Here is a 16,294-nt window from a genome sequence, read left to right as displayed (position 1 = left end):
GAGCGCAGACACGATACGGTCTGTGCAGCCTCACCGCGCCTGATCCTGGAGACAGACGCATGAGTCAGGGCGGCCCTGTGCTGGGTTACTCATTTACAGTGCTAATCCCGCAGATGGCAGGCGAGGGAATTGCCCTGATGTCACATTTAATGCCTTTTCCTTATGGAAAGCCATTGTTTTGGGGGGGGGGATATTTTTTTGGCCGTTACAAGGTACTTTTTGGCGCTTGAATGTAGTTCTTTTTTTAACTTGCTGCCTTGCATCACAAAGCTTTTAAAAAGTGCTTTACATAGAAAATTGCCGCATCCTTCCGTCTGCTGTGTTCAGGCACGTTTTACATGAGTTATTTTAATCTTATGAGTCAGCCTTGCCTGTCACTGCTACCTCTTTGATTTTTTTTTTCTGAGAATCCTGAAGTCATCTTCAGGAGACCGAGGCCTAGATACTGCTCTTCTAGGTCATGTACGATCTGCATAGAGGGCATGCATCTCATCTTTCCAGCCCACAAAGGAGTGGTTTTTCAGCTGTCCCCTTTTGCTCAGGTTTCGATCTGTCTGAGTCTGGAGGTTGTTTATTTTCCACTTTGGCAACACCCAGTGGTTAACAAGTCGAGGATGAATGGAAGGCTGCACCTCTTTTCAGCGGGTTGCAAACAATGCTGAGTGAATTCATGCACAACGGTTGTGTCAGCAGTGGACTTTCAAACTTGCTTTTATTTCTCATGATGTGTAAGTCTCTTTCCCCTTTGGTTACATCTGCTCTTCATATAACAAGGACCCTCAGTGCAACAAAAAAAGACATCTGAGTCTGAATGTTGCTCCCCATAACAGTGGTGAGATGATGTGTGAGTAAAAACCTTTCTCTTGCCCCTCGATTTATTTTTACTGACAGCTGGAATCCCAAACTAGGTTTGGATGGAGTGAGATGCTCCATGTTATAATTAACACCGCTCCAGAATGAAGGTACTGGAACTCTAATTAGCTTGTAGCCAGTTGCAGAGGAAAGTGATTATAAGTAAGCTGGAGGCCAGGGTAGTTGGCGTGCTGGTGTAAGGTGAGCTTGTGCCAGCAGAGGGGTGCAGGATCCCCATTTTGGCAGGCCCTGCGGTGAGCTGCCCCACAGAGGGCAGCAGCAGCCAAGAGAGCTCCTGCCTGACCAATCTGGGCTTAGCAAAAGTTCTTGCTGCCGGTGTAGTTGAGGTGAAGCACAGAACAGGCCAAGTCCCCATTGGTCGTCAAGGCAAGGTGGCATTGCAGGGGTGCCCGGGTCACCTGGGGGAGGGGTTCTCCACCCACCAGGTTGTCTTCAGCCAGCCAGAACTGCCACGTTGCCTTCGCTCTGTCCTGACGTTTGGTTTCTCTGCCTTATGTGTTTATGCAAACCCTGCCATGTGTTTCAGATGCGCTTGTGTGCAGCAGCGAGAGCTTTTGTGTGCTTCCTGCAGGGTCATCGGCTGTGTCCCATGACGTGAGGTTCCCTTTCCCGTGCAACATTCCTCTTTCCTTGGCAAGCTGTTCTGCTGGAGACCTTTCACTTTCCTGAAGCTCAGTACTGTGGTCTTCTGTTCCTTTTTCTTGTTTTCCTGCTCCTGACTGCAGCAGCCAGTTCCTGGCTTTTTGGCTCAGTTTTACCTCTGCTACTTTCCCTTGGAACCGGGCTGGCAGCACTTCTGACATCACCTCAGACCACGCACCTCTTACACAATCCTCTGGATTTGCAGCCCTGACCTTGGCTAATCTCCTTCCTTTTGCAATACTTCTAAGCACCTTTCCCAGCGGAGGGCTGCAATTAGAGAGGTGAGTATAGAGTTGCATACTTCTCTAGAGGGAGAGCAGGTCTGAGCTCCTTTAATCTAATAGGAAATGTCTCCTTCCCTTTCATATGCAGCACTTTCTTGTGGTATGCAGTCATCCACCAGGACTGATCCCCTCCATTTCTTTCAGTGCTTCCCTTTTTCACTGTAGGAAGACCTGTCCCTGGTGATCAAAGGCATCTTTCAACAACTGCAGGAGCAGAATGAGGAAACAGGATGCTGGATAAGGGTTCAGAAAACCTGCTCTGCAATTAAACATGCCTCGGAGCAAGACTCGAGGAAATGCACATCCATGCTCACGCTGCCTTAGTTTCCCTGGTCATTAGAATGGAGATAATTGCATTTGCTTCCTTTGGGGAATTGCCTTGACCCCTGTATACTAAATTTCCTTTACACGGTTGATTCTGTCATTAGAGCAACTGGCTCAGCGAGAGAAGCAAGAAGGGAGAGGAGCAAATACCAGAGTGAGAGGTGAGCTGTGCAGCTCGCTGCTTCCTTGTGGTCGAGCCCTCCTTCCTGACTGAGCAGCTCAAGAGGTGTTGTGATCCCTCCGCTGAGTGAGCAGCAGTGCCCTCCCAGCCAGGACAGGGACTGGCAGTGCCTCCTTCCCACTGGGGAAGGGTCAGCTGGATTTGCTGTTGCCAATAGTTTCTGGGATAGTCGGGAGATGGTCCGAGAACATGGGAATACTCTTGCTGCTGAGGAACAGTATCGGCAACAGGCAAAGATGGAGGAAAACCAACAGGAGAGGAGCCCCAGTCATAGCTGCGGCGTGGGGGCTGATGGGTTGTGTGTTTGGGTAGGCCAAAAATGGAACAGGGAGAGGAAAGCCTGCCAGGTTAGAGAGTGCTGCTTAAATTTATGGGGCTAAAGTGAGTATCGAAGGCCCTGAGCCCGGGAGGGGGAGCCTTGATGAAGTCATTCCTCACACTGCTGATGAGATCAGCTCCAGACTGGAACAGATCCGCTACCGATACAGTGCACTGGGGAGTCAGGTGTCGAGAGAGGCACTTGGAGAGGTGAACAGATTCACCCGTTCTCACTCGAGCCCTGACTCGCGGTGTTATTGCTACCTTTCATTAGGAAGCAGAAGTATTGGGAAAAAATGGTTTAAGAGCCTGGATTTTGCTGAGATACAGTTTGGCTCTAAAGAACAGCAGGAGGGAGAAGGAGAAAAATCCTATTGCAAAGGCATTTTTCATGGGCATGCAAGCACAATCCGAGCTGAGATCAGTGATATGAAACTCAGCATCCTGGAGCAAATCAGGGAGCCCAGCTGCAGCAAAACCCTGAGCCTGGATGATGAATACATCTCTGCATTGCGGCGACAACAAAGTGTGACTGAGCAAAGCGTTTGCTGGGGATGTTTAGCGTAGCAGCCGCCGGGGAGCTCAGGGATGCAGCCGTGTGCAGGCTCTCATTTACAGCGTGGTGCAGGGAAGAGGCAGTCCTGCTGCGGGGTGCCCCGGCCCTGAATGCGTGTGCTCTCGGCCGTGCAGCTGGCTCAAGTTTAGCAGCTGGTGAGCTTGAATAGATGGTTTTTGGCCTGGGACTGAAAATTCCCCATTGCCAGTGACCCTGATTTGGCTGCAGCTGCCTCGGGTTCTTTGGGAAACTTCAGCAGTGGCTGAAGTCCGTGCTGCGAACTGTCAGGAGGACACAGTCCTGTGTCTTACTGCCTCCAGCCTGGCTGCTTGGCCTCTGCCGCTTGGCACCGCACCGGCTCCAGCCCTACTTTTGGCAGCGGTGAGGAGCAGCAGGGCGGAGTGAACCCAGTGCTGGGGCATGGCAGACGTGGGGTTAGGAATAAAAGGAAAACTGTGACCCAGGAGGTGTTGGAGGGAGATGCCAAGTCTGCATACGCAGGTTTCCAGAGGGTGGACCTGGCCTTTCCTAGGCTCCTTTCTGGTCCCTCTGGCTTTGTCTGTGTTAGAAAACGCGACAGGAGCGGGGCCGGGCCCGAGTGCTGCCTTGGGGCGATGGCTGACGCGGGCTAGGGACTGTTCCCAACTGAGCCTGAGTGTCACCAAGTGCATAACCCCATGGATGGGAGCTGTGCCCTGCTCCTTGCTCTCAAGGCCAAGAGCACAACAGCTGCACCCTGTCAGCCCAGGTCTCTCTGAATGTGGGCTTTTGAAGTGCAGTCCCCTGCAGCCTGCATATCTACCCCCTAATTTTCCACTTTTCCCCTGTCCACAGATGGGCAGTGTCACACAGCATGTTGTAGGTGAGTGCGTGGCGTGGGAGCGTCTGTGCCGGACTGAAACTGGGAAGCTCTCTGCCTGCTGGGCATGGCTGAACACACGGTTGTGACTCAGTACCCGACACCCTGCGCTGTGGATCACTGGCTGTGCTTGACCTCTCGCCTTGTGGGGTGGGAGAGATGCTATGAGGAAGCGTTGCCCAAGCACATGAGGTCATGGGGGTGTGGGGAGCAGCTCCTGGGTGCAGGGGATCAGGCAGGCCTGAGTGCACAAACAGGTTGAATTTGCCCCTCTGGCTCTTCTGCCTTGGGGAGGTGGAGCAAGGAGCCCTTCGTGTTGTCCACAGAGCACACTATTCTGCAAGGGCTTCCCATGCATGTACACCTCTGTCCTGTGTCACCTGCCATCCTAAAGTACATCAGGTTTGGGAACTCACTTGGGGAGCAGAACAGGGGCAGATCTTATGTATCTGCCATTTAATGTGCTGCTGACAGACCAGGCTCTCAGCCAGAAGAAGGATCAAGTGCACAGCTCTGGGTGCATCCGAAGGGCTTCTGGCTCATCTCTGTCTGGAGGGTGCCCCTCAGCCCAGTGGGTGTTTTGGAGGCAATGTCCGTGTTCTGGGTCTCACCGCAACCGTGTCAAACCTTTGCCATCTCCTATATGCAGCCCAAGTCCCTCTCCTCTGTGCAGAAGGAGGAGATGCTCCCAGCAGAGGCTGCTCCTCTTTCCATCTCCTTTTACAAAGAGCAGCTTTTCATCTTGAGTAGCTCGCCTCCCCGTAGCAGCACTCTGGCTGAATTTCAAGAAGAGGATGCGTGCTGGGAGTTGACAGGGTTAAAAGCAGCAGTGTTGCAGTGTGGCTTAACCTCTTCCCTCCAGCCATCCTCTAGCTGTCCTCTGCTCCTGCAGCTGCTCGCTGGTGTCCAGCGCCGGGGTTAGGCACTCTTCAGCTCATCCCGAGCCAAGTCCCTGGGGAGCTGTATCTCTGCCAGAGCTGTTCAGGAAAGATTCCCACCCCTTTCCTAATAAGACCGAGTGAGTAATAGAGATGTTCCTAAGGGACGGTGTTGTAAGGAGTGCTACGTGCGTGTTCAGGACCAGAGAGCAGGTCCCCACTAGCTTTTCCCTGCTGTTGTGCAGCAGACGTCCATGCGTGTCCCATCTTGACAGAAGAGATAAGCTAGCTGCCTGCTGATGGGAACTTGCCTGGCAATTACAGCCACTGGTCCTCCTCTCGCATTGTCCTTATCAGATCTCCAGGCTTGGCAAGTCTGTTTGTTGTGCAGTGAATGGCAACGTGTTTGGGGCTATTCAGCCTGGGATGTGATAAGATTTGTCTGGTGTTCAAAGCATTTAGTTTGTAATACCCTTTCCCTCTCCTGGGAGCAAGCATTCTCCATCCAGTAATCTGCTGCAATTAAAGCCGGGTGGCTGCTTCGCTGCTGGGGTGGTTTCGGAGGGAGCAGTGTGAAGAGACCGGGAGGCAGCCGGAGAGACATGGCCGGGTGTGTTCCCGGTGATGAGGGAAAGAAGGACAGCAAAAAGAGGCATAAATGGGAGGGAAGGGAAAGAGAGCCTGAGAGAACAAACAGTGTAGCATGACCACTGGGAACGCAAAACAAACATCTACTGTGGTCAAGTGAGGGTTTATGTACTAGTGGCTGCGTGGGATGGGTCAGAAACAGGAGTAGAGGCTCACAGGAGCAGACCAGAGGAGGGACAGGATGCTTATACAGGACTGGTCAGCAAAACAAGGTGTCCTCGAATGCATGTGGCATCCCTTAGTCCCCAGTATAGTGCTGGTAAAGGAGATAGGATGTCCCACCACTGCAAAGCAGCTGCAAGCAGCTGTTCCCCTGTTCCCTGTGGCAGCACCGCGACTCAGCAGGCTCAGGTGCTGGCTTTGAAAGCTCCTTCACCTGCTGGCAACTCTAAGCAAGGCTGTGTGGCTGTGGCTCCTCCCTGGGAAAAAGTAATTCAGCACTCCTGGTGCTGGTGAGAGTGGAGCTGGGACCTCCTCACGCTTTGCCTGTCCCTGGAGCTCTTGCCGTAGTTGCAGACCAGGTTCCCTGTGCTTGGCTCTGAAGGTCCATGGGTTCATCTGTTTCTGGTGCCCTTCCCTCTGGAAGGCGGGACGAGGAGAGGAACAGGGAGAGTTTGTTGTGTGGGCCTGGTCTTTTCTTAGGTCTCCTTCAGATGCAGTTCCCTCTTCAGAACCCATTTCCCATACTGAGGCAGTCATTTTGGGATTTGGATTCCCTTTTTGTTGGCAGCTTTTCTTTCCCGTTTCCATCTGGTTTGGTTTTTACCGTTTCATTTTGCAGGGCCATCAAAGGGAATTTGTTCAAGCTGATTTTGGAACAACAGATAGTTTTGATTTGACAACCCCTTCCTCTGCAGACCTCAGCCATGACCTTAGATGCAGGGTGGGTCACCCCTTCACACCTTCTCAAAGCTGTTGGGTGGTAAGGTGGCTTGCTGCTTCACAGCGAGGATGAGGGGTACGTGGCTTTAGTGACGTGAGCATGGGAGAACAGCCCTTTTTTTTCCTCTCTCTCTTTCTTTCCAGCCTGTGAGCTGGAATTCTTGTGGCTTTTTAAAAACTTGCTATTTCTCCCTTAGCTTTTCTTTCTTCTTTTTTTTTTTTTTTTTTTTTTAAATTTTTCCAGTGGATGAGCCACCCTTGGCATCATGCCTGGTGCGTGTGACTCAGACAGCTTCAGCTTGTTTGAAGGATTCCTGCAAGTCCTCAGAGTTGTCCAACCCGCTCGGGCTCAGTGCTGGAGTGCGTGAGAAACGCAGTCGAGGGGAGTCACGCGGTGCCAGCAGCCTGGTTCTCCCTGTGCGGGATGGAGCAGGGCACCCCAGACTCGGCCGTCACTCTCGCTGCCTGCCCTTGGTGTCCCATGGGGTTGAATCTGAGATGGCTGCTCAGAGCTGCATGGAGGGAGGTCCCCGTGGACCTTTTGTGTATGGCGCAATGCGGCATGCCTTTTTTTTTTTTTTTTTTGCTTATTTGAGTTCCAGCCAGTTTGCCTCATGCTGACTTTGTTGTGGGAAATGGTCTGCTTGAAGTCAGAGGAGTTGGGCTTGGGGCATCTCAGAAGTCCCCTGGCTTCCACTGTTGGAAGGCGCCTGTTCATTGAATACCTCTGTTTTTTGCACTTAAGTGGACTCACCCAAGGGCTAATTTTTTCAGAGGCACTGGATGCCTCAGTACCTCCTACTGATAGTAGATGGCGTGGTGAGAGATCAGCATCAGCTGCATGAACCGGGGTATCGCAGCTTCCTTTTAGCTTGCACAGGTTTGCAAAGCTAGATTTTTTTTATTTTTAAATCTGGTCATGGAAGATTTAAGATGAGAATCCAAACAAGAAGAGTTGGTTTTGAATGTGAACTTGGGTGTCTGTGCCTCAGTTTCCCCATGTGCAAGATGAGGGGGCTGCCATTTTCCTTACTCAATGGTAAGATGAAACTGTTGGAGATCTTAATCTTTTGGAGCAAGATGCAAGTGGAGCGTAAGACCTCATGACCCTGATCCTTTGTGGAGAGCTCTTTGGAAGATCCTTTTCCCATTACGCTAATAGTAGATCATCCAGCAAATCTGGGTAAAGCTGGGAGATCCCAAAAGCCCAGGAGAGGGGGAAGCCATGAGTCTTCTATGCATCTTCCCTTTGCTGGTAGGGAAGCTTTCAACACAAGTGCATTTTTATCTCCAGGCGTGTTTTTGAAAGCCTTTCCCACAACCCACATTCCTGGCATGCCCCCATGAGGGAAAGAATCAGAGAAATGAAGGCTGGAGATGGAACTGGATGGCATGTAATCAGTCTTTTGACATCCCTTCCCCACCCTTTGCCGGTTCGGTTCGTTCTGCTGCCCCTCAGGCAAGCTGGGGACCCATAAGACTTGACTCATCTGGTTGTTTGGGTTGATGAAATGGCCCCTGATGCCTTATGAGGCAGCTTCCTTGCACACAAACCACCTTCTCCCCTCGCTGCAGACAACTCATATCACACAAAAATGTTGATACAGACTTCAGAGTTGTCTGAGAGAGATATCCCCTGCAAAGGTGTAAGGACATAACTTGGCCATGGGGATGGAAACCATCCATCAGACTGAATTTGAGCTCCCCACGGAGATGGGAGATGCCAGTCACTGTGGCACCACTGCCTTCTGATAGGGTAGGGAGAGCGATGGAGTCTGAGGCTACACCCATCCCCGGTGCTCTGGATCTGCTGCACTGCTTGGTGCAGGTTCCTTCTTTCACTGCTGCCCCCGGCCCTGAAGAATGGTGTTTTTTTTCCCCACATTTTATCTCTTCAGCTAGCTTTGTCCTTCCTCCTCCTTATTCCCCACATATAAAGGAAGAGAAATTGCACCCTACAGCTGAAGGGGGATGATGCTGGTGGAGAGCCTACCAGAGACTGATGGCCTCTAATCCCTTGCCCCCAGGTTCAGAGCACGGATACTGCTTCCATACTTCCCACAGGGGCTCTGGATGATGCACTGTCAGGGAGCTGGGGCATGAAGGGTGGCAGGAGACTCACCTCCAGTCCTTTGTTCCTTCCCATCTTAGCTGGTCCGAACACAGCGACTTCAGTGCCTTCCCTTGAGGAACTGTCCCGCTCTGATTAACCTCTTAGGCAGGAGGTTAGTGCTCATGGGCACCATCTCCCTTGTGCTTATCGTGGCCTTGGCTTCTGCATCTCCTGGACAATCCTCTCCTGTCCACGCCCTCCAGATCCACAGACCTGCTTATCCAGTCTCCTGCTCACCTCAGTGTTTGGCTGAGGTAAGTATGTTTTGTTCTCGGGCCTCCTCCGTTGGGAAGCTGGCTGTCTTTCAGAGCTTGGGGATTGGTTGGGTGAAGGTTGCAGCATTATCTGCTGAGAGGCAAACCAACACCTCTCAACTAAAGGGGAATTTTTGTGCCTGGCAGGTGGAGGACTGAGCAGCTCCATCAGGAGGTGATGGAAGCCTCTTCTTCGTCCTGTCCTGAGTCCTGGCCTCCGAAAATCCAGGGCTCAGCTTCTTGAAATCCACCCTACAGCCCTCTAAGGGGCCTTTACGAAGCTCCTAGGCTTCATAAAAGGGGGAAACCAAGGCAGAAACGTGGCTTAATCACAACTGCCAGGAGGAACCACAACTAGGGCCCAGATGAGGTCAGAGAACACAGTTTAAATCAGGTCACTGCTTGATATTTATTGTGTGGAGTTTTTCTTTTTTCTTTACTCCCGCACTGAAATCCATCCCCAGAGGCTATTCAAGGAAATAAATAGCCAGTGGAAAGAGACAATAGCTTGCTGTGGAGTACAAATTATATGAAGCAGTAGGAAATAATAGCAGAGTGAGCAGCTGCTACCCCGAGAAAGAATGCATGGTCGGTCTCTCCAGCTCCCTTTGCCTTGAGCAGATGCCGATGCCCGGTCTACAGCACAGGCTCCCTGGTGCCTCCTGTGCAAAGTGGGACAGATGCCTTTTCCCCTCCGCAGCGTCCTCCTCCAGTGTCATCTAGTGTCTAATTAGTGCCAAACTGAAACTGCAGCTTTCCGTGAGGGTGCTGAGGGGATCTGGAGTGCTGCGTCCAGCTCTGGAGCCCTCAGTGCGTGAAAGACATGGACCTGTTGGAGAAGGTCCAGACCACAAAACTGATCAGAGGGCTGGAACACCTCTGCTGTGACAACAGGCTGAGACACTAGGGGTTGTTCAGCCTGGAGAAGACAAGGCTCCAGGGAGACCTTATTGCAGACTTTCAGCACTTAAAAGGGGCCTATAAGAAAGATGGGGACAGACTTCTTAGCAGGGCCTGTTGCAATAGGACAAGGAGTCATGGTTTTAAACTAAAGGAGGAGACATTCAGGCTGGACATGAGGAAGAAATTTTTTACGATGAGGGTGGTAAAACACTGGCCCAGGTTGCCCAGAGAGGTGGTAGATGCCCCATCCCTGGAGACATTCACAGCCAGGCTGGACGGGGCTCTGAGCAACCTGATCTAGTTGAAGATGTCCCTGCTCATTGCAGGGGGGTTGGACTAGATGACCTTTGAAGGTCTCTTCCAACCCAAACTGTTCTATGATTCTGTGATCTCTCACCTCTTCTTGCAGAGCTTGGTTTGATGGTTTGATGTGGGGGCAGCGGCACATGCATCCCTGCACCCAGCGTGGCTGCTGCCACCTTCCCCTCTGTTCCTCTTCCCTTCTGGGCTGAGTATCATGTGTGGTGATGACCTGTGTTACTTCTGCAAGGGACTGTTCGTAGCGCATGTCGACTAGAAAGGACGTGTTGGCTGTCCTCTCCTCTGAGGCCCTTCGAGCCCTTCCTCAGAACACTGTGGGGAGGGGTTGTGGGGACCATTTTGGTGCACTGGTATGGATTTGGGGGGCTGCCCTCTGCCACAAAAGGCCCTGAGAAACCTCTCACAGCTGGGGTGGTTGGGCTACCTTGAATAGGAAGTGGGGAAGCCTGTGGTTTTCCTCAGGGCTTCACACCTAGCTGGCTTATCTCCTGCCCAAAGAAGAAAACAAAATAAATACTGCTGCCAGCAGTGATGTTGCTGAGGATCTTGGCAGCCTGCTGGGGAAGGCAGCATTCAGTCTGTTCTCAACAGCTGTGTGGGTGACCTGTGGCAGAAGTGGCAGCTCTAGGCTATAGTACATGAGGTGCTGCTGTTTGGAGCCACGCCAAGGGTCCCGAAATCCCATGGGTGTTCCTGGTGGCCTGAGATCTCCCCAGGACTAGAGGGAAGGTTGGAAAGGACTGTTAACCCCAAACCCTACCTTATGGGACCTCTGCAAATGAAGCTGCCTCATTTCATGTGGTGAAAGCACTCTACAGAGGACCTGCCCTGCCACCCTTCTGGCTGAAAGCCCATGTGGTTGCATTGCTGTCTTCCGTCCTTAAAATATGACTTTTTGTTTTCTCCATGCAGAATTGCAGGCCTGCCAGCCCCCAGTTGGAAGCCCAGCTTGCCCTCAGGTCAAACATGGCCACCACCCTCTCGCCAGTGATCACTTGTCAGGTCTCTGTTGTCCCAAGGCACCCTCTGGGAACACAGTAAAGCCTCCTCCAGTGCCAGCAGTTTGAACATGGGCACCCCATACCAGTAGAAGCCAACTGCCCTCTGGCCAGGATGAGCATCTATATGGGTCCCAGGAGAGGCACTCCCAGGCAGGTAACTCTTATAAAATAATCTCTCTGGGGGTGAAGGGTTCCTGTATCCCTTGTGCCAGTGGCTGCCAGCTTCCACAACCATTGCTTATATTTTCCTCACTGCACAGACCCTCCACCTCCTTTGCAGATGCCCTTTAGCCAGATTTCCTCTTTCTTTGGGATTACGTTCCCATCATGTTGCTGTTTCTTTGGGCTTTCTGCTTTGCAGCATCTGCGAGGAAGTATCAACCTGCCCCCTTCACCCTCCCGTCATCCCAATTATCAACTCAAATTGCACTGGAGGATTTCAACTTTTCTGGACTCCATAAAGTCTCCAACCCTTCCTATGTGGGGAGCACAACCCCCTGCATGAGAGAGGCCATCTGCTTGGGGCTGGTGTCTGACCATGCAGAGGCTCAACTCTGCAGATGGAGGAAGTCGCCAGTGCTGGCAGAGCCACTGCCTGGTTTCCCACTATTGTTCCCAGTGGCAAATAAAAGGGGGGTGAACGCCCCTGCTGAGCATTGTAGGAGGGGGGTTAATGTTATCTCGATAAAATCTCAGGGCCCCTCTGAGCAGCTCATGCCTCTTTCCTGCCTGTCTTCCCTCCCTGCATGTTGTCACATCCGTGGTACTTGTGGCTCTGCACATAACAGTCTGTACGGGTGGTTTTCCCTGTCCCTCGGACACATGCTGCTCTCCCACCTAGGCAGCCTCACACTCTGTCGGTGGGATTGGTGGATAAATCCCAGTGAGAGTGATGTTTCTATCTGCTCCACACTAGGCTGTGTGGGAAGTGGGGTGAAGGCTCCCCTATGTTGCTGGTCCAGGACCTGGGTCTTGTCTCGGTTGCGACGTTCCTATGTTGCTTTGGCCAGCCATGTAGGACAGGATTTTTCTGACCAAGTTTAGAGTCTGTCTTAGGATGTGATCTCTTGAGCCCTAGAAGTGTTTATTTCTCCCTGCTGGCTTAGCGTGAGTTCGAGTAACTAACCCTGATGGTGGCTATGAAAGCAGTGTCTTTGTCATGCCCTTGTTCCCACAAAGGGAGAACGTGAGGCACTAGAAAGAGAAACCTGTCATAGCCAGTGGGATGCACCAGTATTTTGGGAAGGGCTTCTGGGCTCCGCATTCTCTCTGGGACGGCTGCAGGGGAGAACGGTGACGTGAAGGTGCGTGTGGGTGGGACGTGGCACCATGATGGGAAACAGATCAAATGCCAGAAACCACCATCCCCAGCACCTGCTCCTGCTGGCTCCAACCTCAGCTCAGAGGAGATTTCACCAACAGCTTCGGTGACCTCAACAGCAAACAAATTTCCCAAGCCCGCTGGGTTTTATGACCTCCTGGTAAAAGGAAACACCTTCAGGGAAGGAGTGCTTATCAGCACTTAGCTCAGGAGGTTTTGAGGAAGGGCAGAAGCCATCTGCCAGCTGGCGCTGCAGCAGCAAGGTGACAGCACTCAGCTGCCTTCTGCAGGGCTTGGGAGGGGGCTGAGGGACTGCTGGTGTCCTGAGCCTTGGCCTCCTCCTCCCTCTTGCTTTCCCACTGGCTTCTGGAGTCTGGCAAAACACTGCCAAATTGTTCAACCAAATCTGAGACACTGTCTACTGACTCATAGCTCTTACCTGGGAAGAAGAGAAAAGGGATGATGCTTCCCTGTGAGGACAACATTCCCATGTCTTAGGGTTAGGGAGGAAGGGGCGGTTGAACCTGATGTACATGGCTCCTCAAGCAAGAAGGTTTGGGTCTTGATGGAACTTGGATAGGAGGTTGCAGGGAGGTCCCATGTATTGCTGGTGCAATCCTTGTAGCTGGGGCTGGATCTGGAGCCATGAGAAGGGAAGGAACTGGGATGCCACTCATGTCACTCCTGCAAAGGAGCGTTCATCACTGGCGTCATCTAAAGGGCGTGTGTTGGCTGACCTCTTCTCCGAGCCCCTTGGAGCCCTTCCTCAGAGCACTGTGGGGAGGGATGATAGGGACCATTTTGGTGTGCTGGTGTGGAATTTGGGGACTATCCCCTGCCACAAAAGGAAGGAGCCAGGATGCTTCTTCTGACTGAACTGTTACACACAGAGAAGAAGTTAACATGATGGCCACACCTCCATGGGAAGACTCTTGTCCTATGTGGTGGCTGGAATAGCACCCCTAAGGGCTGTGTGTGGTGGTGCCTCCACTGGGAGCCCACTGAGGAGGCTGGGAATTGGTTAGATCCCTTGAAGTCCCTAATGAGGGGAAGTATACCTAGGGAAGCTGTTTCTCTGGAACAAAGTCCAGCTTAATAGCAGCCAGTGGGGCCTTCCAGGGGTGGGGTGCTGTTAATATGTAAGCTACAAGGAAGTAGAGGGGTGTAAGGTCCTCTGTGCCAAGCGTTTCTGAGCTAAACTGCTGGTGGCTCCCTGCCTGGTGACTCTACCCTCTGAGGAAGATGGCTGTAAGAGCTGCTGCTGCTGTCCTCTGTCACCCAGGGTCCCCAGCTCAGCAAGGCCACAGCTGACTCTGCTCTCACCACTTGCATTTCTTGGGCTGTGGGCAATGCCGCCCACCAAACCCTTGGCTGTGCCCTTCTTTAACCCTCTTCGTACCTCTGCTCTCATGCTCTGCTTTTCTTCTGCTGAGGATAAGCCTATTTTCATCACCCCTTTCTCTCTGATGTCTTTCCTTGCTTGCTGGCTTCACTCAGCCCACTGGGTGAGAAGCCCCTCCAGCATGGAGGTATTTAGGCTATGAGAGGAACACCAGCTGAGAGCAGTAGATGTTCTCCTGGCTGGGACACCTTCTCTAAGCAGCACCATCTCACTTGCGGTGGCAGGGAAGGAATGGCTGAAGGAGCCTCACAGATTATTTTTCTATCTGCCTTAGGAACAGTTTGAAATCCTCAACCTGGGTATGAAGCCTGGGGACACCCTGAAGCTCAAGGGCAAGATATCTGAGGATGCTGACAAGTAAGTACAAAGAACTTGCCAGGACTGAAAGTGGGCTGCAGAGGGAGGGGGTTTTCCAAGGTCAACAGGTACAACAAGCCTGAGTGCAGCTCAGTGTTAGCGGAGCCCCTGTTCCACCACCATGCAAATTCTCCTCGTTCCCAAGCAGAATGAGGAAACACAAGGCATTAAGCACCTGCAATGTTGATGGAGGAATTGGGTGGAGAACCATGTATTGGATCTCAGGTCTTCCAAGACTCTGTCCTGCCTGCATGGCTGACCTTCCTTCTGTTCACCCACAGCTTCAGCATCAATCTTGGAAGCAGCTCCTCAGATCTGGCATTTCACTTCAGTCCCCGCTTCAATGAGTCTGTCATCGTCTGCAACTCCAGGTGCTCCAAGGCCTGGCAGTCAGAGCATCGTGATAGACACCTCTGTTTCTCCAAGGGCTCTGCTGTCAAGGTGAGGGGTCTATGCAGGCATGGGGGCGTGACGTGTGTGTGGTGGGGGAAACCCCTAGTTGGCAGATTCCTGTACCCTAGTCCTCCCAGTGCCATCCAATACTTCCTGCTCCCTCCCAACAGCCCCTCATCCTCTGGGTTTTTGGTCTTGATTGCCATTTCCACCCCTCCTTCAAATCCCGAGTGCTTCCTCTGAGAGCTGTCTGTCTCAGGCTATGTAAGTGCTTCCTGCCCCCCAGAACTGCCCAGCAGGTAGGCACACTGAGGGCACGTATGAAGGTAAAGGGGGTCTCCAAAAAGCTGGATCTTGCTGCTCTCTACCCAGTTTCTTTCCCTAATTCCCTGCTATGAAAACACAGGCTTTAAGGCAACTCAGGGTTGGAAGCAATGTCCAAAAACCTCTCCCTCAGCTCTTCTGTCCTCACTACTCCTGGATCCATGCTGCCAATCTCTTCTCCCTCTCCTCCTGCCAGGGATGCTGTCCTAGTTGCTGTCTCACCCCATCTGATGTCCTGAGATGTTAATGTGGCTGCATTTAGGAGCAGTCCTGTTACTATTGCTGTGGAGAGGAAGCTTTTTTCCTCAGTCATGGCTGGCGCTTGCGGAAGGGCTGGCGAGGTGATAGCTTTGGGGAACGAACCCTTTAATTTGCAGTGATCAGTGGTATGTTCTCATTCTTTCTGCTTGTGTGCATTTATCAGCAAAGCTCCTTTGTCCAGGTCCTGGTGAGCTGCTGAGGGCATTGAGATGTCAGGTTTATTCTGCCCTGTTTAGGGCAGATCTAAGCCACGTGGCATGTAAAGACATACTTGGGTTTAACTGCTCTGAGTTTATGATCTGAGTTGCTGAAATAGCACCAGGAAGAGATCGTGTTCCCGGGTCCTAGTCTAGATACCAGCTCAGACCCTTCATATCAACTGCTCATTTCCTGCATCACCCTCAGCTCAACCCCCAGCACCTTGCTAAAGGCTGTAGGGACCAGGTCTGACCCTCACATGTAACAGTCAGGCCTTTCACCTGGATGCTCACCTCCTAACCTCCTCCTTGTCCCCAATTCCTGCCCTTCCTCTCCCCTCTTCTCCCAGTTCACCATCAGAATGAATGAAGACAAATTCCAAGTGATACTACCGGATGGGCATGAAGTGGAATTCCCCAACCGGCACAGCTACAGCAAGATCAGCTACATGAGTGTCAACGGAGGCTTCAAGGTCACCTCCTTCAAGCTGGACTGATGTGTGCCACTTCCTAGCTCTAATAAAACTCAAGCAGCGGGAGACTGCTTGCTCCAGCTGCTTTGGCTTCTGTGAGATCTCTGGTTCTGCGCGAGACACTGACAAAGCTCAAGGTTTTTCCACCAACAGGAAAGGAGCCTTTTGTTGGATGGAAATAGCTCCCAGATAACACCAGGTGCTTTTCCAGGTCAGACCAGGATGTGGGGTGGAACAGGTAGTAGATAGGGCAAAGCATGCTGTAGGTGGGGTTCAGGAGGAAAAGGACACTGTGAGATTGCTCGGAGAATGGTTGTGTGATCTCTTCGCAATGCACCATTTCTTCCTGCACCCAAGTTTTTGGGAGAAAGACAGGGAGGGAGGGGAAGAAAAGCATTGGCTTGAGCGATGTGGCATTCAATGTAGCATTCGGTGCCACCAAAGTTCATAATTAAATGTTAGGTTTGGGAACCTCCGGCATGGGTTTGACGGGTTCCTCTTGGCTGTTCCCTCAGCTGGCGGGCAGGAG

The 16,294-nt window shown here is 52.1% G+C and overlaps 1 protein-coding gene across 1 annotated transcript; it reads left to right on the top strand.

Moving 5' to 3' along the window:
* The first annotated feature begins 1,559 nt into the window (after positions 1-1,559).
* Positions 1,560-15,789, top strand: LGALS2 (galectin 2). The gene is made up of 5 exons (XM_065658279.1): positions 1,560-1,796; positions 10,949-11,191; positions 14,035-14,117; positions 14,399-14,558; positions 15,643-15,789. The coding sequence occupies exons 2-5, from the start codon at positions 11,150-11,152 to the stop codon at positions 15,787-15,789; spliced, it is 432 nt and encodes a 143-aa protein (XP_065514351.1). The 5' UTR covers positions 1,560-1,796; positions 10,949-11,149.
* Positions 15,790-16,294: the final 505 nt, after the last annotated feature.

Source organism: Caloenas nicobarica, chromosome 1 (genome assembly GCF_036013445.1).
Source record: "Caloenas nicobarica isolate bCalNic1 chromosome 1, bCalNic1.hap1, whole genome shotgun sequence".
Classification (NCBI taxonomy): domain Eukaryota; kingdom Metazoa; phylum Chordata; class Aves; order Columbiformes; family Columbidae; genus Caloenas; species Caloenas nicobarica.
Note: the sequence above shows the minus strand (reverse complement) of the source record. Positions and strands in the feature narration are given on the sequence as shown.